Consider the following 23,791-nt stretch of genomic DNA (forward strand, 5'->3'; position numbering starts at 1 on the left):
CAACCCCCCACAAAATTCCCAGCTTCCATTCAGTCAAAGAGAAAGTTACCCAGCACAGAGACATTTAGCATGTGAGATATCCTAGGCTAATGTTATGAACATAATGTTCCAAACTGTTAAACATTTCATGTTTTTTGTTGTTGTTGTTGTTGTTGTTTTTTTTTGGTCAGGTTACTAGGGAAAGCAGAATGCAGAAATAGAATGCCATTTCTCCACGGTCACTTGCTTTGCGACTGAGTCAAATTTAGATTTCCTGGCTCCTGTTTTCTCACTCAGTTCCCATTCCATGAATGTCTTCTTTGTGTAAAGTACAGGGTTAAATGTTCCTTTGGAGGAATTCATAAGAGAACTGAGACACAGACCACACATGGAGGCAGGTAGGTGACTGAATCTGGCACATGCTCACAATATCCCAGAGTGGTTAACAGAAGCCAGCACAAAAGGAGCAGGCCAGGTGTGCTCCAGGGGATGGAGGTTCCAGAGCAGAGGCCATGGCACTCAAGACAACAACCAACAAAACAGTGATGCTTAGACTAGGCCTGTGCACTGCACATCCATAAAAATAGACAGACTTAAATCCCAAACTTAAAAAGCAAAACATGCATTTTCTTAAATATTAACCCATAGTTATAAACAATTGTGTTTTCAATTGTCACTTATTAGGTAAGAACAACTTTACAAAACATAGTCAATAACCAAAACTGAATACACACACACACACACACACACACACACACACACACACAAATCTCCTGAGTCACCAAGACAAAGATCACAGAATATTTTACCCCAAGTAACTCATGTAAAACATTCAGCCCAATGTGTGGCCCACAGCAGGCTTTCCAGTAGTAATACCTATGGTTATCTGATGCTCAAACTCTTTTATGTAGCCTTTTTATTCAACTTCTTTTCATAACAGATTGAAACAGAGTGGGAATATAATTATAGATAGATGCTTAAGAGAAAATATAAAATTATCAGACAAAAAAATCCAAATATAATTGAGCTAGCTTACTTAGTACAAAGATTAATAGACTTCAAACTTCCTAGAGGTTCAAGAGATAGTTGCTTTGTTGTAACACAGTGCAATCCTTAGGGGGCTACAGAATCATCTAGAGAGATTTTGTGATGTGTTGTATCTGCTATTGAAAATGGCCAGAAAATACTACAATGTAAAAATTTATCAAAAATTTATATGGACGTTTTGAAAGAGAGAACTTATAAACCAGTCCTCAGACTGTAAAATCCTGAGACATACAGTTCACTATTATTCTGTATAATAAAAATAACCTTAGAGATGAACTAGTCCATCATTGATGAGGTTTTTTGGGTGGAATCATAGACCCAGGAGAGTTCTTCCAAGGGAGTTTTCTATTATATGTGTTTGGAGGCCAAGAAAGAAATGCAATAGCAAGAGCCCCAGAGTGTCACTTAAAACAGCTGTCTTCCAGTCCTGGTTTCCACAGGGTGCTCTTCCTTCTGAGCTCCCATGAAATGAGAGAGGGCTTTAGGCAACATGTAAACATTAATCACTTTAGCCTTGGAGAGGGCACTTCACCTGTTACTGGTTGGTGGACACGGCCCTTTTCCAGAATCATAACCGCCCCCCAATTCCTTGCTCTTTCTTTTGACAATGCCGAAAGTCTAGAAAATAGTAGCCAAGTGCGGTTTTCAGTGACAAAAGTTTTTTACAATAATCTTCTGACCAGCAGAAACAATGCATCTTGAAGAGACATTTATTTTCTCATTCCCAGAAGGTCTCTTAGTAGGCTCAAGGCAATCATGGGATTGTGAGGTCAACTGTCATGCAGGACAGGTTTTAAATATCCCTGAGTGTAAGTGGGGTAGGATCTGCATTTGGTCACATCTCCTACAGTTGAACTGGATGGACTCATCTCTCCCAAGAAGAAATCTGTGTCCTGCCCACCCGTGGAGTGGAATTCACAGTGGCACCTGGTTCATGGTGTTACTATAAGATCTTCAAGGGGCACAGAATCCACCAGGTGTTAGCAGGACAAGAAACAATTCCCCATCATTTATCTGGAGGTTTTCGCAGGAAGTATCAGAAGCATTTATAGTCAAGTAAACTATATCTTTGAAGCCCAAAGAGGCTACCAAAGTGAAGTCAACCCTTTGACCATCGTTCATCATGGGCATAGAGATGGAACTTCGACCCTTTCGGAAATGAAGGTTGATCTTGACCCCCTGGAAAAAAGAGCCCTTCAGGTAGATGAGATAAAGCCCATCACAGGTGATGACAATTGAGTTGTTCTTCACCTCCATGGTTTGATACTCATTCCTGGGTAGGCTGATGAATAGTCTCCCATTCTCACATCCTAAAAAGAATTGAAAACAAGATTATTCCTAAGCAAAATATGAGAAAAGAACCTTCCAGTACAGCTAGATCAGGTAAAGAGAAAACTAACAGGGACGGAGATTTTGGAAAGAAAGCAAGGAAGCACTGTGGTGTACCAGTGTCTGGAACTTGCTGTACCCGTGCACAAAGTAGAGAGATTGCAGCCATTGTCACCTCAGACATGTAGCAGGAAAGACAGGTTTTGATTTTCCCTGATTTTTCTAAAACAAGAAATGCTGGCCTCTTCGGTGTTTACTTTCCAGTTGAGTGGATAGACTACAGCCAAGGTTAGCAGTGGGACAACAGCGCCTTCATTGCCATGGTCCTGCCAGCTTTTAATTAGCTCTCAAAGCAACTACACTTAACCATTTCCTATGCCTTCCCATCCGACCATGAAATACAGATTTTTCTATATAGCACCAGTAATCAGACTCACTGACAGCATGTCTAGTGGTCTTTGCCAGCAGTCAAATAAGCTTAGGAATACAGCCAAGCACAGGTGCTTGTGGGCTCAGTCCCATGAAACAGGGAGCCCGGGGACACAGCCATGTTCCTTGTTTCTTCCTTCTATCTCCTATAACCAGCATTTCCTGGAAGGTAGCTTGGAAAGAGTCACTGCCACAGAGAAAGAAAAGGAGGAAGAAGAGAGGGAGAAGGACGAGAAAGGGGGAGAACAGGACAAGCAACAGCTTTGGTAGCTTTTTGCCAGGCCTCTCCAGAAGTAAGCCTAGATATGATAAAGGTAGATTATTGAGTCTACTCTGAAAAGAAAAGGGGGGATATCAACATAAATAAAAAAGTAGATTCAATCTGAGGTTTCGAGGAGCAAGCATTCAGTCTGAGGATTCATAGGGACAGGATCGTCCTTTTGGTCTGAGTTTCAGAAGAGGTCAGAACTAGTGTCTGGCTGCTCTGATCTTTCAGTATTAACGCCTATATCTGACTCCAGGTTTTTATTATGAAGACCAATTAAAATTCACACTACACAAGCTCCAAAGCCTAAGTTTCTCATAGCTCTGCATCAGCCTGAATATTATCTTGAAGGGCTAACCAACTACATCTTATATACCTACTCTGGCTCATGCTCCTTGATGATAGGAAACAACAGGCCCCCAGTGTAGACCCCAGCTCAATGATTCTTACTTTGTACCAGACCTGGGAGCTGTACTTTGAATCGAAAATAAGAATGACTTATTAAGACAAAATGTACTTCCCATTCAGCTCGGAGAACTCAATAAATACTTGACAACTCATATAGAAACTTCCAGTGGTTGGCAGAGATCAAGGACCCAAACGATACTCTCTTGATCAAAATATCAGTGTTTTCTTCGTATAGCTCCCACATACATGCACACACACACACACATAGCTCTCACTATGATATTAGAGTAGAATAGAATTCTTAGATGAAAACAAAATAAAATTCCTACCCACAAAAACTTTTCTGGGAAGAGTAAGAATGGCACATTAAGTTCGGAGACAGGAACTGTATTGGTCACTAATCCCTTCTTTTTCCCCTGAAAAAAATATTCAGACTCCAACAATTTAGGGGATGTAACAGTTGCCTAAAGGAAATGGCAGATCCTGTCTTCTAGGAAAGTTAAGATACCACAGAAAAGAGCCTAGGGAAAGCATGGGCATGAGACTGTGGAGACAGCTCAGTCAGTAAGCTATCTGCTGTACAAGGTGACCTGAGTACAGTTCATCACGCTAAAAAGAAAGAGAGGGGAAGAAGAAGAAGAAGAAGAAGAAGAAGAAGAAGAAGAAGAAGAAGAAGAAGAAGGACGAAAGAAAAGAAGGAAAAGAGAAATACCAGACACAGTGACACAGCCATTACTACAAGCACAGCCCTGAGGAGGCAGAGACAATGGATCCCTGGGATTTGCTGGCCAGTCTGTTTGGCTCCATCAGTGAGCTCTAGTTTCAGTGTAAGGCAGTCTCAAAATATAAGATGAAGAGTAATTAAGGAAGACACCCAGTGCCAGCCTCCATCTCCACAAGCACACGCACACACATGCACTCATAAACACAGATATACATGTACCACACAGACATACAAAAGAACTACATGAAGATAAATTAAACTTTTGGTAATACTTACTGGTAACTTGTGCTCTGAGACTTTGGATTGGAGGATACTTCACCTAAGGAAGAAGAAAAAATGAATATTTAAAAAAAAAAAGAAAGATGAAATGGATACAGCAGCCCACAGGAAAAATACTTGACAAAAGAGAGTAGCTTTTTTTAACTTTTTAATTTGGTTTTGGTTTTTTTTTTTTTTTTTTTTTTTTTTTTTGGAGGATTTGACCCAGACTGGCTACACAGCTCTTGGTTTTCTACAGCTACAGCATCTCTTCTGATAGGGAATGGCAATTCTGATCTATCATGCGAGAATCTGAAATCTGCCTGCCAAACTCTTTTTTGGTATACTATGTGGGTTCAGAGGGCCCCCAATCCTCCATTTAAATAGCAGCACTCATTAGAAAATCCCTCAGAGAATCACTCTATCAGGGGCACAGACTCCCAGAACATATTAAGAGAAAGTTCTGGAAGTTTTTTGTCTGCTTTCTCTTCCACAGGAGTAAACACATCCTATTTTCAAGGGGCTAAACAACCTTCTCTAACCCTTAAAAGCGCAATATGTTTGCATGTAACCAGCTTATTTTATTTATATATTTATTAATTTATTTAGTGTGTGTACATGCATGTGTGTGTGCAACTGTGTGTGCATGCAAATGTGTGTATGTGTGTACGTGTGTGTAGAGGTCTGAAGTCAACTTTCAGGAGTCAGTCTCTCATTCTATCATGTGAGTTCATCATATCAATCTCTAGTGCTTAGGCTCAGTAGCAACCACCAAGAACCCACTGAGCCACTTTGCTGGACCTTTTTTTAAAACATGTAGCTTCTCATTAATTAGCTTTATATATTTTTTGTGGTTGTGTGTGTGTGTGCGTGTGTGTACATGCCATGGCCCATGAGTGTATGTCAGAGGACAATTTTATAGAATCAATTTTCTCCTTCCAACTTAGTTTCAGGGGATCAAACTCGGGTTGTCATGTTGACGTCAGTGCGTTTACCCACTGAGTCATTCTACCAGCCAATTAGCTATTCAAAAGCCTTGAATCTTTCTGTTCTCTTCAACAACTTGAAAAACCTAACATGAGCCAAGTTGGCACAAGAGAGTAAGAAGTAAAACAGTAAGGACAAGACACTTGGAGATAAAAACACACAGGATTTGATAGCCATTAAGACAAAGAAACTTAAATTGGAGCAAGGTTAAAGATCTATTAGTGAAGGAACATGGGGCAGAAACATCCCAGTGCACACTGAATAATTCCCAAAGAAGACACCAAGAAACAAGGCTGTCTCTGGAAAAAATGATTAGAAGCCTGAGGTCAGGAAAAATAGGGACCCTTTTTTCAATATGGTGTATTCCCTACTAACAAAAAAAATAGAAAAAAAAATGCCCACTGTTCCAGCCAGGAATAACAGCCACAGGGTTATTTTTGGCAGAATGTCCTCATAGAAGGCATGGGAGAAACTTGTTTTCATGCCCTGAGCAGTGGAATCCCTACTTCCCACTCTCCTGGCAGACTACTAGCCTCAGTCAAGAGGATTCCACTGGGGACTCCCACACACCAGGAGGAATCCCCTACTTCTCTTTTAAATATTATCCTGGGCCTTCCTGAACTAAAATCAACAGGCTGCGTAGGGAGGAAGAGCAGCTTTCCTGAGCCCTGCAATCCCTGGGCTGCAGAACAGCAGTGATGCAATGTGCTGAGCATGTGGAGGGAAGCAGACTTGGATAGAAATGGGAGTCTTGTTGGCCACCCCTTGCCGTGCAACTCCTTTGTGCTCTAGGAACTGTTCTAGAAGAAGACCCCCAAAAGACCCGTTACCCTCACCGCTATAATTCCCTAGACAAATGTTCCTGTGCTCTGGGGCTGGCTAGTACCAATACCCATTGTCAGAAGCAGTCTATCCAGAGGCCCAGGGCTCAACATAATGTGCAGTTCCTGGGTTTTGGTGCCAGACAAGCAAGTAATGAGTAGTCATAGATTAAGTATCACAAGCTCCCGAAACATCAGATTGCCGTCTTTAAAAAAAAAACACAACACAGTGGGCATCCATTTCAGGGCCAGCTTTTCATGGTATGTTTCTTTAAACTCCCTCAAACAACAATAACAGCAAATAAGCAACCAAGCAAATAAAATAAAACTAGTCCATTGTGATAGCGTACACCTTTAATCCCAGCACGGGGGGCAAAGGCAGATGGAGTTTATCCTGGTCTCTATATTGAGTTCCAGGTAACCAGAACTACACGGTAAGACTGTGTCTCAAAACACAAAAGCAAAACTAAAGTGGCAACTCCGAGTTAACGAGTTACCTACAAATGAAGAGAGCAGGAAGTTTTCCAGTTCACAAACTGACTTCAATCTCTCTGATCTCAAAGTCCTTAGAGTTGATTTCTTCTCTTGTTTCTTCCTCTTTTTTTTTTATGGTGCTAGGCATTGAGCCCAGAAGCTTTCACATTCTAGAAGAGTGCTTCCCCAGTCCTACCACTGAGCCACACTTCTAGGCCTTCCAGAAACCTTTTGGTTGGTGTGTGACATTGTCTTGTCAACTTTGAACTCACTAGATACATGGTTTAATTATTTTGACTGACTTTGCAAAACACTTCTATAGTGTGTGTGTGTGTGTGTGTGTGTGTGTGTGTGTGTGTACAGATTTCTATCTTTTTGACGCCCTGATGTTGTAGGGGTAGCAATGACCAAAAGGGCATCTTCTGGGACTGAGATACCAAGAGGCAGCCAGGAAAGCACACGTGACTTCCTCCACTGGTTTGATCTACTGCAGCCCTGAACATCCTGTTCCTTCTCCCAAAGGTCACACAGAGTGGAAATTTGCATATCCTCAGAAGTCTCTTAGAAACAACAATTTAGTGAATTCAGGTAGTCTTATGAAATGCAAAAAGGTGATCCTTCCTGCTCCCAGAACTTTCTGCTCTCATTCTGCACTCCTCATACTCAGCCCAGAGACAGTCATCCCTACCCTGGCCAAAGATACTCCCACACTGCCCAGAGACATCCTACGTTATCCGGAGATACTCCCACACTGCCCAGAGACATCCTACGTTATCTGGAGATACTACCACACTGCCCAGAGACATCCTACATTATCCAGAGATGCTCCCACACTGCCCAGAGCCATCCTACATTATCCAGAGATGCTCCCACACTGCCCAGAGACATCCTACATTATCCGGAGATACTCCCACACTGCCCAGAGACACTCCTACATTATCCGGAGATGCTCCCACACTGCCCAGAGACACCCTACATTATCCGGAAATACTCCCACACTGCCCAGAGACATCCTACGTTATCCAAAGATACTCCCACACTGCACAGAGACATCCTACATTATCCAGAGATGCTCCCACACTGCCCAGAGACATCCTGCGCAGCTCAGAGACATTCACCCACAGCTCCTAAGCCAGCATCATGCTTGGCCTGGCTGCAACCTCGTTCTCAAGCTTTACATAGACCTTTTGCGTATTATGATTAAATCAACTCTTTTCTTTAATCCCCTTCCCCTTGAATGAAGAACCAGATAGGACAAGACTTAGAACAGATTGGTTGGCCTCAGATTTAATTCAAATTGTGGCTTTTTTTGGCTTTGCGAATTTGGAAAAGATACAAACCATTTCTCAACTTTTATACAAATGATTATAAGGCTTCATACTGCAACTGGAAGGCACCAAGAGCTAACAGTATAGTTTAAGGAAAATAAAGTTAACCACCCAGCAGTTTGCCTGTCACAAATGCTCAGGAATCCCTGCTTATTCTCTTCTCTATTTCCAGAATGTCTACCTATCAGCTTCTGCCCATCAGAATCACAAGCCCAGTCCCAAAACAAATCCTTGATGATTGACAGCTGTATGGCCATAACAAATATTTTAAGACACTTTGTCCACACAAAAACTTATAGAAGCTGCAATAATAACTACCAATACTTGAAGGCAACCAAAAGTTCTGGAAAAGATAAAAGTATGGAGCAGCCACAAGGTGACCATTATTTTCAGTGCTAACAGGAAGTGAGTCATCTGGCCATGAAAAGCTGTGGAGAAAACTTCACTTTGTTTATCTGTGTAAAAGAACCATCAAAGAAGGCTCCACTCAGTGTGACTCCAGTTGTAAAACATTTTGGTTGAAGCAAATTTATACAGTCTAAAAAATCTGGGGATGTCCAGGGTCAGGACCTGGGGTGGGGAACATTGAGTAGGGGCAACACAGGAGATGTTTGGGGATAGTAGAGTTATAATTAGGGAATATGTGTCATTATACATTAGTTAAAGCATAGAATATAGAAAGTATAGTATCAAAGGTGAACCTTATAGTAAAACAAAATCACTCTTGACTGATAATATCTTCAATGACTATAAATCTCATTTCCCCTACTTAGAATATTTTGTTGTAACCTATAGAAAATTGCTTTCAGCCTGCTGATTTTCAGTTTCTTATCTGTAAAATAGGAATAGAAAAAGTATTGTCTCTGAAGGCTGGTGTTAAATTGATTTTGTGTGTGAATGGTAAACACTTGACATGACATATTTAAGGGGTCAACAAATATCAGCTATTGTTCTGAAAACACAGAAAACGAGGTCAATGTCATTTTTATGATTTATTCTCCATAATACTGTATTTGATATATGAAAAATGGAAGCATAAATTAAAGAATAAAACAAAACTACCAAAGTCCTTGAATGAAGTTCTCTCTGTATAACCCAGAAAGGACCTGAGCCCAATGAGAAAATGTTTCAGAAGCAATCCAAAGACATCTGGTCTACCCCCACATATTAAACACCATGACTGAATACCAAGAAGAACAAAAACCCACAGAGCATTTCCAGACACCAGGGAAACTGGGAGATATCAAAGAGCCAGAGGCTTTCCACACAATCACAGCTTGCAGAACAGCATTTCCTTACTCTGCAAAGTGTGAAGGTCTCTCATCACCTTCACAATTGAAGATCAAACTCCAGAATTATCCAGCACTGAGTACACTGGGGTTTATATGGGATTGTCTCAGAAGCACAAGAAAGGTACAGAAGAAGTCATCTTCGTGTTGAAGATAGTGTCTCAGAGGAAGAAATTAAAACCATGGAAGTGAAGGGATTTGACTCCTGCCCCCAACTCCACTACAATTTTTGTATCATTCCATGATTTTTTTTTCCTTTTTCCCTTGCTTAGGTTGCTAGGGATTGAATTCAAGGCCTTGTCCATGTAAGGCAAATGCTCTATCACTGATCCATAACCTCTGTTCTTTCTTTCTTTTTTCCTCTCTCTTTTTCTTTCTTTCTTCCTTCTTTTCTTTTTTTTTAAAGAGAAGGTCTCACTAAGTTTCCCAGGCTGGCCTAGAACTTACTTTCTATCCCAGAATGTCCTTGAACTTTGAGCTTCCTGCCTCAGCCTCCTAACTGGAGACTGAAACTCTATGGCACCAGATCCGACATAAATTTTTCTGCATGAATGAACATGAAATGAAGAGAAACTGCCTTGAAGATTGTATTATTATCCCATGCCTGTGTTCTTGTATCCACTTCAGCACCAGTGCTGAAGAGAAAAGTTGCCTTCCAGCAGATTAGCAATAAAGCAAATATTGCTGACACCTAAGGAGAAAGCATGGGTTCTGGGTTTTCCTTAGGTGTCAGATCTGCTACAGGTGAAGAAAATAAGAAGGAAGGAGACAGAGAAGGAGGGAGGAAGGGAGAGAGGGAAGGATAGGCAGGAAGAAAGGGAGGAAGGGAGGAAGGAAGAAAAAGCAAGTGTTCCCAGGGCCAACTCAGTACCTAGGTGGCAAGTACAAGGTATTTGACAACCGTCTCTGTGATGTATAGATCGTTTCTGGGGACAGCTAATAACACCACAGGAAGTTAGTCTGGTGGTTCTTAAATTCTAAGATACATTAGAATCTCCTAGGAAATTTGTGAAAAACAAAAGTAGAAGTGGTCAACTTATTCACAAAGCCCCAACTCAAAAGGTCTGGGTTGCCAGATGTGGTGGAACATGCCTTAAACAGCAGCAGAGAGGCAGAGGCAGGTGGATCTCTGGGAGTTCAAGTTCATCCTGATCTATATGGCAAGTTCCTGGCAAGTTAAGGGGCTATATAGTGAGACCCTGTCTCAAAGAAAGAAATAAAAAGGGATTCACAGTTCGGAAATCACTAAATCGTCAACTTCTGAAGGCTGAAATCAAGAGAGAAGACTTTTAATAAGCACTGTGGTAGGTAGTGGGGGACTGGTGCTTAGGAAATGCTTGCTGTTCCCAAAGAGCTATCCAATAGTTGATGAATGTTATGATTATCATATTATTTGATGGTTTGGCTAAAAGCAGCAGCAAGTTATTAAGTGTTGTTTGACATAATGAGATCAGGTTATATCCATTCTGAAAAAAGTATAATTTTGGTTTCCTTTATCCCTGGATAGAATTCCATACTATACATGTCCTTTGCCTTTAATCTCTCATCTGCCTTTAGGTTAAATGAAATAAGCCAGATTCAAAGAGAGAAATACTGCAAGTTCTCTAAAAATGTGAAATCTATATTTATGTGTTTCTCATAAAAATAGAAAAAGGGCTCGGGCAGTGGTGGCGCACACCTTTATTCCCAGCCAGCACATGGGAGGCAAAGGCAGGCAGATCTGTGAGTCTGAGGCCAGCCTGGTCTACAGAGTGAATTCCAGGACAGCCAGGGATATAAAAAGAAATAAGGAAGAAGAAAGAAAGAGAGAAAGGGAGAAAGAGAGAGAGAGAGAGAGAGAAACAAAGAAAGAAAGGAAAAGAAGCAAAGAAAGAAGGAAGGAAGAGTATAAAAGAGAGGAGAAAGAGAACATGAGACAGTAAAGGAATATATTTTTTGATGGGTTGACTAAATATATATATATGTCAGAAATTGGGACCATTTGGGAATAGGAAAAGGATCAGCAAGGGGTAGGAATGGCTAATGGTAAAGGTCAATGAGTGAGGTAAATGAGATCAAAGTATAATAATACAAATACATAAAAATTTTGCAGTGAAACACTTTACGTGTATGTTAACTAAATGCTTTAAAACTAAATATTACTATATGATACCCATGATACTCAACTTTGTGAACACAAAGTTAAAACTTTCACACTATTTGCTTTTGACAAATTTGTATTCCATTCATAAAAGTAGTCTCTCTACACAAAACCTTTAGGAACTATCAACAAGCAACGCATTCCCCAGAGTTCCAGAAAATACAAACAAAATTATCTCATGGTTTGGTAACACATGGAGAAAACACCTAGATCTAGCTTTTGAAAGAGCAAAGATTGAGATCAGCAGAAGATACTCTACTATGAACTGACGGAATCACCTCCAAATAAGGCCATTCTCTGCATAGTTAAGAAAACGGGAAACAGAATTGAGAATTTCTGACAGAGCCATGCACTGAGATAATCTTGTTGAATCCATCACCTTTTTCTCCCCTGCTTGAAATCACCCTATGACACATAACAATTACCAGTAGTTAGAAATAGGAAAATGAGAACCCAAGCTGTTTGGGGCTGGTTAAGGATTGAAAGGTACTTAGTTCAGACTTACAGTACTCACTCTTCCCTTTGTTCCACGATACCTTAAAAATAGTTCATAAAAAAAGCATTTATCTGGCGTACAAAACTGATTTAAACTATTTTAGCTATCACTAAATAAGATTAAAATTTCAAATTTGGGGATAGTGGTCAAAATACTCAGATTTAAAAATACCCCGAAATTCTCCAAAAGTAACTCCTCAGACAGACAACCCTGTAGGTTCTCAATGTAGACCCCAAGGACAGCACCATCATGTGGGCTCTGACTGGGTGTTCCTGTCCAAGAAGGGGATAGCAAGCCCACAGACAAGCTCAAGCGGGAGCGTGGAGGAGTTGGAATTACATAATTTCTTGGCATGTTCAGTAACATAGATGAAAGAATTCAATGCATGATCCTTCTCCAGCGGCTCATCCCCCATCCCCAGGAAGGTGACAATGTTTGAAGAGATCATCTTTGGAGAGCGTGAGCTTCTGATTCTGACTCAGTGGGATATGACATAATGCTGTTGACCTTATACTCATCTGGCATTTTTCTGGAAGAGTGGTAACTGTGCCAGGAGCAAATGTTACTCATCCGATATGAAACCAGGAAGTAGGCTCTGCAGTCATATTTGGAGCTTGCTATTCCTCACTCAATATCAGGGCACAATGTAAAAATCTTGAGGGGGCACATGAATGACCTGTGAGTCACTTAAGGAGACTGGGAAATCTGAGACAATTAATGCACCATGCCACCCCCACTGTGACAGAGTTGCTGTTCCCACCTTGAACTTCCACCATGGGAGGAGATCTGAGAAGTCGTGAAAGCACAGCCTAGTAAGTTCTTAGGCTGCTACTCAAAAAAGAAAAGCGGGATTTTTCACACTTCCGTACTACAGTGGACTTGGAGAGTAGAATTCCCAGCTTGAGGAGTTATTATGGAAGCAGCCTGCTGCAAAGAGTGAGCTCTGCTTCTGATCAAAAGAACTCAGAACCTCGTTTAGGGAAACAATTGGGAAGAGGAGCAGGCAAAATCTTGGCCAAGAAATCTTCAGTATTCATAAAAACTTATCCCTAAAGTTACATTCTCTTAGAGACAGAGGCGTGGCTTTGTAAACCTTGCTTTGAAAAGTTTGTAGAACTTTTTGTGAACATGAATTCTCTCCCCCAAAAAATCTTCTTCATGTTCACCCTGAATCCACTGACAGTCTTAACCCAGCTTTGCCTTCCTCCGGACTGCACAGCCTGCTGTAAACCTAGTGGCCTCCTCTTCCAACCATCCCCAGTCCTGTCATCAAACTGCTTAGTGCCGGCTGCATGTGACTCCCTAGAGGAACTCACCACTCTGTGTCCCAGAGAACAAGGACTGGGGTTTCTTTATCTCTGGTTCCTAACAGTAATCTCAGATATTCAACCAAACAACAAAAACAGCCAAAAGTATGCATGTGACCCGAATATTAAAATACATGAAGAAGTCTGTGACTGAGCTAACAAACTAATTCTTTGTATCCTCAAAGGCAAGATATTCTTGTAGTAAGATTTCCCACTACAGATTAGCTGGGGGATTCTTCACATAACACTAACAGAGGGATTACCAAAACGTGTCTCTCTTCCTTCCCCCTCAGTGATTGAGAAAGTCTCCACTAAAATATTCTTGCACTAATTTAGCACCTAAGCACCTGTAAGAGCACATTTCCAATGCCCCCACTGCATCAGCACACTTCCTGCCAGGCCTCAAATATGACATTCTGTAATTAAATTTGCTGAGATGCTCACTTCATCTTTCAGACCAGGCTGGACCTAGGCCAGCAACTGTGTGGTCACATAAAAGATGACAGTGTCTCTTGTAACACTGTCCATCGCCCACGATTGTTGGAATTATCCTGGATATCTTTGGACATAAGGAAAGCAGCAAAAGCCCTGCCATTGGTATCTTCTACTGGGAATCACCCATTTCTTCATACTATAGACGAAGGGATCACTGCTTAAAAAGGCAACCTAGTAGAGAGGGCTGGGCATCAGACTGGCAGTAGGGATTTCCTGGTTTCTGTACTGAGTCTAGAACAAATCCTTTCCCTTTCTGGCCTTTTAATATCCTCATCTCTATGTCCAACCTCAAACAAAATGACTGCCCTGCAGAGTCTCGTGACAGCTCCATTGCAGAAGTTCATCAAGTCATGCCACAGAATCCCAAAGACTCGTCTCCAAACAGTGCGTCACAAGACCTTCTGGACCACAGATCGTAACACAGACCCTGCGGACTTAAGAGAAGATGCAACCCCCTTCCTCCCGAGAAGAGAATTCCCACTGGTAAGTAATGAACAGTCAGGGGCAGGGCATACCTAGTGCAGTGAGCTGCCGAGATTCATCAGCACAAAGCTGAACTCTTGGCATGTGCTCTGGGAGAAAATGAGGCTGGCAAAGATAAATAGTGAAGGATGAAATCCCGAGATTATAGCAGCAGGAGACTGGTGATGGGGAGGCTGATGAGAACGCCATTTGAAACTAATGCTTTTCAACTAATTAGCAGAAGAGAGACCAACTGCCGAACGCCAAAGGAAAGGATTCTCACTTTTAAATATCAACTGAAAAGAAAAGCAGGTGTAACCTCCTGCAAAATTCCTTACTGAATATCTCTGCCCTGCTTGGCTAAGGGGTGTCTGTCTTATGCCCCACTATTCTCATTTAACTGCCTTCTTTTCCACTGGGTAACAAACTATCAGAACAAGGAGGACTGCGTTTTTCTTGGTCACCATTGAGTCAGTGCCTGGTGGAAACCAATGCCTGGTGATCACTAATTAAAAAAAAATGAATAAAAGTTTCTGTAGTGGCATTTTACTTGCATTTTAATAAGTAAAGCTTGCCTGAGGATCAGAGAGTAAGACAGCCCTACTGGTCAGCCTTATAGACCAGGCAGTGGTGACACACACCTTTAATCCCAGTAGCCACACTAGTTGCCATAGAAACCGGGCGGTAACAGTGCATGAATGCCTTTAATCCCAGCCCCAGAGAGAATTCTAAAACGGGAAGAAACAGCTCTCAGACACAGTCTCATTCTGAGATTCCTGGAGGCAGGATCACAGTTTTCAGACTGAGATAGAGGTAAGAACCAGTGGCTTGCTGTTTTGCTTTTCTGACCTTCAGATTGAAACCCCAATTTCTGTCTCTGAGTTTTTATAAATCATACCTCAAGTTTTAGTGGGTTGAACAGCATGCCCTTCAAATGCAAGTCTGCCTAAAACTCAGAATGTGTCCTTATTTGGAAATAGATATAAATAAAGTTGTTACAGATATAAGTAGTCAAAATGACATCAACGGCATTAGGGTAGGCCCTAAATCTAACATGACTGATTCTCTTCAAAGAAAGAGAGAGGTTCCCCAAAAACAAGAAGGCAGCCATGTGAAGGGCAGAGGTTGGTGTGAAACCAAAGAACCTGAAGGACCTTTGGCAACCATCCAAAGTGAGAAAGAAGTAAGGAAGGATGCCTGCCTAGAGCCTTTAGCGAGAGCATGACCTTTCCAGCATCTCCAGCCTTCAGGACTGTGAGAACCAAGTCCTGTCGATTATAGCCACCCAGTTTGTGATACCAAACTGCGGACGCCCCCAGAAAACCACTGAGCAGTTGAATGTGCATTTGTAGGTAGTGTAGAAATCACAGACATATCATCACATTAATTACTTGACTTGGTGTTTTATAGGCACTAAACACATGTTGTACAATTTATTTTATGATGCAGCAAGGCCTTATTTTCCTCCCTTGCTGATAATGCTGATGTTCCTTTATACTTTCTAATATTAACTGTCACTATTAAAACCTTTGTCTGTCTACTTATCTGGATTCCAGGGTCCTGCTGTTGCTGCCTGCGGGGAAGCCCTGCCCTCAATGTCTGTCACTTAAACACACCGGAGTCCTCAATATGTTTCCCACGAACACAATGCTATACTTTGTAATTAAGACTTTTATCCATAATATTTATTAAACAATGTGAAAATAATTAATTTGAAAGTCTCTTTTTCTATCTTAGTTAGTGGGCATACTTAAAAATGTTATTAAGGCCAGGTGGTGGTGGCACATGCCTTTAATCATGGCACTCTGGAGGCAGAGGAAGACTGGTTTACAGATCGAGTTTCAGGACAGATCCAAATCTACACAAGGAAACCTTGTCTCAAAAAAAAAAAATTAGAAATTGTTATCAAAGGCAAAATTGTACAACTTGACGCACCTATGGGACATCTCAGATGAAAGATCTAAAAAGAAACCAATCACTCGGGTCATTTCAGTGTTTCCAATGTTGTGAGCCAGACCGCATAATCTTCTGCTGCTCAACAGCCAAGTCTCTGGAGAATTGGAAAACTAGAATAAACCTCAACAAAAACTGAAATAGCACGGTACATGTATTGTAATCCTGTAACTCTAGATTTTTTTTCAAAAAATATTGACTTATTTATTTATATGTATGTGCCTGCCTGAGTTTTTGTGCACCGTGTATGCGCATGTGCCCACAGAGGCCAGACGAAGGTGTCAGATTCCCTGAAACTGGAATCCCAGGTGGCTATGAGCCACTTGGTATGGGTGCCAGGAACCAGATGAAGTCCTCAGAATAGCACTAAGCACACTTATCCACTAAGCCATCTCTCCAACCCTGAATTCCAGACTTCTGAACCACATTTAACCAGACCCTGAACGTAATAACACTTCACAGCTTCATAAATTCCCCATTCTGTCTGCTTTTATTCTCTACTACAGCCATAAACAATTCTTAATTAGAACTCTACATTTAAAAAAAGAAAGAAAACAGAACTCTTTCCAAGGTGAATTTTTTAATTCCCAAGCAGAAATCAAGTCTGTGAAGCTATAATTAATCTTAACATGGTATGCTTGCTGAGTTATGGGTTGTAGTTGAATGCAGTTGAATGTCTGTGTTGACATACACACACACCCACTACAAAGTAAATGATCATGCAGCAGTGTGGTTATGTAAATATGCCCACGAATAGCAATAATAATCTTGGCATTTATAAAGCTTGGTTCTCAAAGGGTGGATCCTCCCAACCAAGTTCCAATTTCAAAAGTCTTAAACTGACATGCGGGGAATTGGCTCAGGGTCATGAAGCTAAAAGCCTGGAACAAGCCAGACGTCAGGTTCCTGGTTCACTGGGTACTCTGTTACACTTCAACGCCTTTGCCCGATGTCTAAGGTGATCTTCTGTGTTTCTGTACAAGGAAGTATTTTTGCTTCTTCTTTTAGAAAGCATCAAAACTAGCAAAGCACAGGATGTTAGAGAGTCCGGTTTCAAACTAACTCTTCTGTCTAGTTCATCAATGGTGATGGAGAGAGACGTGTGCTACATCGCAGCCTGGGGTTTCGCTGTCATCATTTTCTTTTTTCCCGTTAAGTCACAATAACACTGCAGTGGCTCCTCTGACTCACATAATCACAAAGGATTAGTGCTTATTTTCCATGAGCACAAAACCCCTGAAATGGGAAGAAAGTGGCATGCTCTTTGAGACTGCAGAGCACAGAGGTCATTGTCACCAAAATGAAAAGAAGACGCAAGGCAGGGTTGCTAGCCCCTTAGCAAGCCTGGGTCTTCAGTGCTAGTAGTTGTGGGCAGTGGTCAACAAAGATACGGTAGGGAAATCATATCCATAGGCCGGCATGTGTTTGTGTCTCTGTGTGCATTTGTGGGTGACATTTTTCAACCCAATTCCCATTCGCATTCTTCTCTCCTAATTTAAAGACTTGGGTCAGAACATACAAGTACCTAAATTGCTTGTTTAGAAAATACTATCACTGTAAGAACAAAAATAATATTTCCCAATAATGTTCCTCCTCATCTATGTGATTCCTGGGAAGAGGGTTTTATCTTAGATCAGCAGAGGTTACTACATTAATTTGGTTAAAAAGGAGAGCAGGCTGCCTTTAAGATGTTAGGGGATGGTTAGTTTTACTGTGGTGCCCCCTAGTGCCAGGGAAGAGTAGGTTAGTTTCTGTATTGCCAGTTTTTAGATCCCATGCCCAGAAGGAAAATGTGAAGAATCATCAGTGTTCGAAACCGCCCCCTCTGGCATAAAACAGAAGAAATCAAGCTTTCCAACACGATTTACAAGATCCTGTGCCATCCATGCCCGCCTAGATCTTCAGCTTCATCTCCTCCCTCCACTCTCTATGAACACTCAAGGTCAGCCGTACTGAATGATTTGCTAGTGTGCCTCCCTCCCCCATCGCTCCTGTCTGTGTGGGAAATTCCACTCTTCTCTCAAACATCAGTTGAATTATTTACTCTCTTGCTTCAGCTCTCCCAACTCCCCTCATACATACTCAGACATCTTGGACAAGCCTTCATCCTCCTCTCCTCTCCTCTTGCCCCTTGAGCAGGTTTCCACGTCTGCTGCCTTTTTGCCTCACCTTAAATCTGACCATTAATCCAAAGAACTTAAGACAGAAACAAACTCTTGTCCATGCAGTTACCCTATACTTCCAATAGTATCCTATATAAAAAGGCACTTAGAACGAAGGTAAGGATGCCCCAGCTGATAAAAAGAAGTCTAGTATAGGAGTCAAATTTGCCTAGTTAATTAAGTACATAGCTGATCGTGAGCAATTTACCCACCTTCTTTTGGCCTCTATTTTTTGTTTTTATAAAAGACTAGCTAATACCTCCTCAAAAACTCAGAGTCTTTGGGCCATTTCATTAATACCCACTATCAGAGCCTCAAATTCTTTATGATAAATTAATTCAACACTGCAAATGTTCTTTTATTAATTCTCAATGAGTTGCTCTAGAAAAGCAAATTTTACTTGCATTTGAAGTTATTTTATATATGTGGTTGAATAATTTCTAAGAAAAAGACATGTTTGATTACATGTAGTCATTTAAATTAAGCTAATTCTAGACAAAAAGTTAAGGCAAATTCCTCTTTCCGGTATTTAACAATACAAAAATAAATTGTTGAAGTTATGATATGAAACATCACCAAGAAACTGAATTCTAATTTTGGCTCTCCTTGACACAAACCACTTCTGCTTTTCCCAGCAGAAAATAAAAAGCAACAAGAAGGTGGGATTTGAAAAAAAAAAAAAAAGAAAGAAAAGAGAAAAAAAAGAAGGTGGGATTTGTTAAGGAAAAAGTCCTTAACTCTGGAAAAAAAAAAAAGGTCACAATAAAGGTGACACAGAGCTTGGAAGACTTCAACAGCCCCGGAACACACAAATATAATTTATAAAAGTGTCTTACAGGCTTGGGAGATAGTTCAGATGATATGGCATTTGCCTAGAAAACATGAGCAACAAAATTCAATCCCCAGAACTCACATAAAAATGCCAGGCGTAAGAGTGTGTGCTTGTAATCCTAGTTCTGGGAAGGTGGAGACAGGAAGATGTTTGGGTTCACTAGCCAGACAGTCTAGCCTAACTGGTGCACTCCAGACCAATGAGAGATGTTGTCAAAGAGAGGAGGAGGCACTTCTGAAGATGACATTCGAGTTCGTTCTCTGGCCTCCACGTGCGACTGCCGATACACACACAGCCTTGTACACCAAAGCAAGCACGCACTCATAAACCCATACATATACACCCCCACAAACACTACAATAAAAATAATAAAGATAAAAGGCTTCTCACCCCCTAGACCAGTTTTCCTTCTGCTATTGCTTCCTAGTTAAAGTTCCAGATAAGACCGAAGCCTGGCACTTTACTGAGCACCTCATGGCAACGCCCAGTGTGTAGGGCCAGCAACCGCAGCCTTTGGTTTTAGAATTCAAGCCACTGATATTCTAGAGTCTTCGTGTCCTTCCTCATTCTAAATGGGGTATTTTATGAACTCAGAATAGGTTATTTACATAACTACAGAGAGCATAAATTAGAAAGAAAGTGTGTGCAGGAAAATAGGATTTCTTCCAGGCTAGTCTTAAAAACCAAGAAAGCTGTGCATTTGGGCACAGAAATCTGCTAACACACCTTTTCTGTTCCTTCAGCTCTCGGCCTATTCTTTGAAATGCCATGTTCATTATCTGCTGGGCTGAAAGAGACCTCAATGTCCATCTCATACAGTCACCTACTCTTACCAAAGAGAAAACCAAGACCCAAAGGAGAAAGTGAACTAACTGCATGAGATGTACATCAGGACTGTCCTTTTTTTTTTTTTTTCTGTGGTGGGTATGGGGGGAATACATTCCAAAGACAAAAACTGCTTTTCATATATGTGAATGATATTTAACCCAGTAATTATTATTACTAAATAAACTTGAAAGAAAACTTGACAGCCAGAGAAAGTTTAAAAGCTGTTACTTCAGAATCTTGAATGTAGATAATAAGGCTTAAAAACAAAGCTAAGAAATAAGGGGGAGAGACAGGATTTTTTCAAAATACTTTGCTCTCACAACAGAAAAAAAAAAGGCAGTTTTCCTGGTATAGAATACGCTTTGCAATTCAGTTTCCCCTGACACAGCACTACAACATATGTCTCCCAGGAGAGCTTTAATTGCATCATCCCCACCACCTGATCCACCCGCAACCACAACACCAAACATTAGTGTTCTCAAGTGTTACGGGCCCCTTTGTCAGAGATATTATCTTTCCCTCTCATCTCTCCTCCATCAATACAATCTGACCAAGTTCCAGGGCAATGGTCAACCTATCCATGCTCTCCTCCCCTTAGTAAGTGAGACTAAAAAGAATGATTCCTAGCATTGCCCAGGTCCTACAATGCTGTAAATGTTCTAGATAACTAAGGCCCCAGATCATCTCTATCAAGAGCAATCAGGCTGCTTATTTCATCAGCAGACAGCTTCAATGTTCGATGTACCTCTCCTAACTTCTGATTCTACTTCTGAGCCAAGACCCCAGAAAACAAATTTTCTCCTAGACTGCAGTTTAACTTCAGGCCCTAGAGATGTGGCTTTCGTTTGGTTCCCCACCTCTGCAATAGAGTTGCTGGTGACTTGAAGAAAGGACCCCTATTCTTTCCATGTCATGGGGGACACTGAATACAGAGGCCCCAGGCACCAGCCCTTTATGCCTCTTTCACTTTTTGCTCTCTCTTGTTCTTCCTTGATGCCCCTGTGTACCTGGTTACCCTAGACTTGGGCCTTGTATCCTGTCTTCATCATCCCACAGAGTAAGGAAACACACAACCCTGCGGTTTGAAATGGCCCAAGACTCCCTGACCTATTCAATGCACTCTGCTGGTCTATTTTTGGTTACTCTGTTTGCTTTCTTCTGAAAAGAACCTAATTCCGGTCTGTATCTTAGGCATCCTACCACAGACACAGTACTCTACCCTGGTACCTTCTCCCCAGAGTGAATCCTTGTCATCCGGAGTCCTGTGTGGAGTGGAGGAAAGAAAACGGCAGTACTCTAACTGGTAAAGCAGACTTGAACATACACTTTCTAATTTATGCTCTCTGAGGTTGTTTAAATAACCTTTTCTGAGTTCATAAAATGCCCCATTTAGAACAAAGAAAGACATGCCAGCTACATTTCTGGAGTTTGTAGGCACAAGTGGCAAGCACCCGACACGGTTCAGCGGTCGTGAACACATACACTCCCACTAGCTTCTATATACTGAAAACCCCACTTCCTGTAAACAAAGACAAGCCCAGGCATTTGCCTGGACTCTTCATCATATCCTGGTTTAATCTGAGGTAGCTGTACCTCTGACATGTCCATTAAAAATAAGTTCCATTTTGCCTGTCATCTATCACGGAAAAGTTTCCTGAGATAAAGCAAACACTGAGGAAATAATTATGATGCCAGATCCAACAGAAGGTTCAGGGAGACTACAGACAGTTACCTTCTACAATGAAGAACATTTAAAAAAAAAACACACAAACACACAAAAAAAAAGCACACGCATAAAAAAAAACCCTCTGGGGTTTTAAAGTGGTTATCAGAAAACAAACGGCTATAAGATGAAGTTATATGAGCACACACACCAACAGATGTGCACACACATGTTGCAGCCCTTCAGATAAAAAGCCGTGATGGGAAAGGGCTGAATATTGACACCTTCAGGGTTATCAAAAAATCAGGTCCCTTGAATATCGGATAAAAAGCCGTGATGGGAAAGGGCTGAATATTGACACCTTCAGGGTTATCAAAAAATCAGGTCCCTTGAATATCGGTAGATGCGTATGATAGGATCTGTTACTGATCTCTTTTTTGTATTGATTCCTTGATTTGATAGTTGTTCCCAGAATGGATAGGCAAAGCAGTGACCCAAAGCTTCAGGGTGACAGCTCACCAAGACACATTCGGATTTTTGCATTACAAAGAAAATGACAAAAAAAAAACTAATCTAAAAGCAGGGCTTCTCTGCCCTTCAGCCTGCCCTGCCTCTGCACCTGTTGAGCTAAGAAGGGAAGGAAACACCAAAGGGCATCTGACCACACATTACAATCACCTGGTGGCAATGGCAGGGCCCTCACCAGTTTTAACATTCGATTATTTCCAGGAAACTGCAGCCGTTGTAACTGCCATTCACCAAGAGTTGGAGAAGAAGCAACACCCAGTGATGTATCTTACCGGAGCAGGATAGAGATGCAGGCAAATGTAGATCAGGCACAGAAGCAGCCCCACTCCCTGAATCCCAGAGACCACCTTCGATAGCTTCTTCCACTTGAACCTTGTTTCCAGATTCTCATTCAGGGGCTGAACCCCTTCCATCTTCACAGTCTGTGTGCAGAAACGATGCAGATGTGGGGAAGGGGAACCTGGGGAAGACTGATCTTTACCACAGAGAAGATAAGGGCACAGCCAAGCCTGCAGGTCAGAAGATAGACAAAGGTCCCAGAACCTGAGACAACAGGCAATTGAAGGAGTGAGGCAGACTCTCTCAGTTTTAACTCTGCAGCTTTTGCAGGCGGGGGAACTTCTATGTGACTAATCTGAATTTCCCCTTTACTTTCTTTCTTTTTTTTTCCCTCTGGGCTAACAGGGAGTTGTTTTTGTGGCATTCCAGTTATGAATCGAGTGACTTCGAAATGATAGTCACAAACATGTGCTATTAGGGTTTTTATTGTAGTTTTTTATTGCACCAGTAAAGATAGATAAAGATCATCTTTTGTTCTTTTACCCCCCCCCTTCTTTTTTAAGCACAGCTTCTTTATCAATCCCTCAAGATGTCTTAAACCACAGAAGAGATTTGAGGAAATTGCCCTGACATCCTTTCTGTATTATGTAATTAATCTCCCAGCCCTTTTTACGGACCCTAAAATAAAACTCTTGCAACTTGCCCTTGAGATGAAAAGGACAAAGAGGAACATAGGATGGTGGATTATGCAGACAGGCATAAAGGTGAGGTCTTAGAGTTACATAATGCTTTGCGTTAAACCAAATAAATTAGTATTTATTGAACAACTGCTATGTGTCAGACACTGTGTTAAATGACCTTGCAACCATCATATTTATTCATTTCAGGGAAACTCAGTAAACACATAATTATTTTCTTACTATCAGAAAAGATACAGAAGAAAATTCTGCCCTCCCCCCTACTCAACTTTTTATTTTCCCCACACATAATCTCTGCATGAGCAATTCGAGTTACCTTTGAGTGTTGCTCTTTTCTTCCAAGTGCTGGCTGCACTCAAAACCTGCTAAGTAAGAATATCTTCCCAGGGCTGGAGAGATGACTCAGCGGTTATGCTCTTCCTAAGGACTGGGGTTCAAATCCCTGCTCTTACATGGTGCCTGACAAGCCATCTGTAATTCTACCTCTAGAGGATCTGACTCCCTTTTCTGACCCTTGTGGGCACCAGGCATGCAAGGGATGCACATGCATGCAGACAGAATATCCATATATGAAAAACGAAAACAAAAAACCTTTACGAATATACCCTTC

At 41.4% G+C, this 23,791-nt stretch overlaps 1 protein-coding gene across 1 annotated transcript; it reads right to left on the minus strand.

Annotated features, from left to right (window-relative positions):
* Positions 1 to 1,980: 1,980 nt before the first annotated feature.
* Tnfsf4 (TNF superfamily member 4) lies at positions 1,981 to 22,617 on the minus strand. The gene is made up of 3 exons (XM_041662274.1): positions 22,477 to 22,617; positions 4,458 to 4,500; positions 1,981 to 2,336 (listed from the first exon to the last, which is right to left on the minus strand). Exons 1-3 carry the CDS (start codon positions 22,615 to 22,617, stop codon positions 1,981 to 1,983), a joined length of 540 nt encoding a protein of 179 aa, XP_041518208.1.
* Between the last annotated feature and the right edge of the window lie 1,174 nt (positions 22,618 to 23,791).

Source organism: Microtus oregoni, unplaced genomic scaffold (genome assembly GCF_018167655.1).
Source record: "Microtus oregoni isolate MIOR12 unplaced genomic scaffold, Mior012 000013F_ref0000133, whole genome shotgun sequence".
Lineage (NCBI taxonomy): Eukaryota > Metazoa > Chordata > Mammalia > Rodentia > Cricetidae > Microtus > Microtus oregoni.

What these genes read in the sequence shown, in the direction of transcription:
- Tnfsf4 (XM_041662274.1), bottom strand. Translation starts at nt 22,617, where the DNA reads ATGGAAGGGGTTCAGCCCCTGAATGAGAATCTGGAAACAAGGTTCAAG. An exon ending in TGCATCTCTATCCTGCTCCG is followed by an intron (nt 4,501 to 22,476) that starts GTAAGATACATC and finishes CTTCTTCCTTAG; the next exon opens with GTGAAGTATCCTCCAATCCA. An exon ending in TCTCAGAGCACAAGTTACCA is followed by an intron (nt 2,337 to 4,457) that starts GTAAGTATTACC and finishes AATTCTTTTTAG; the next exon opens with GATGTGAGAATGGGAGACTA.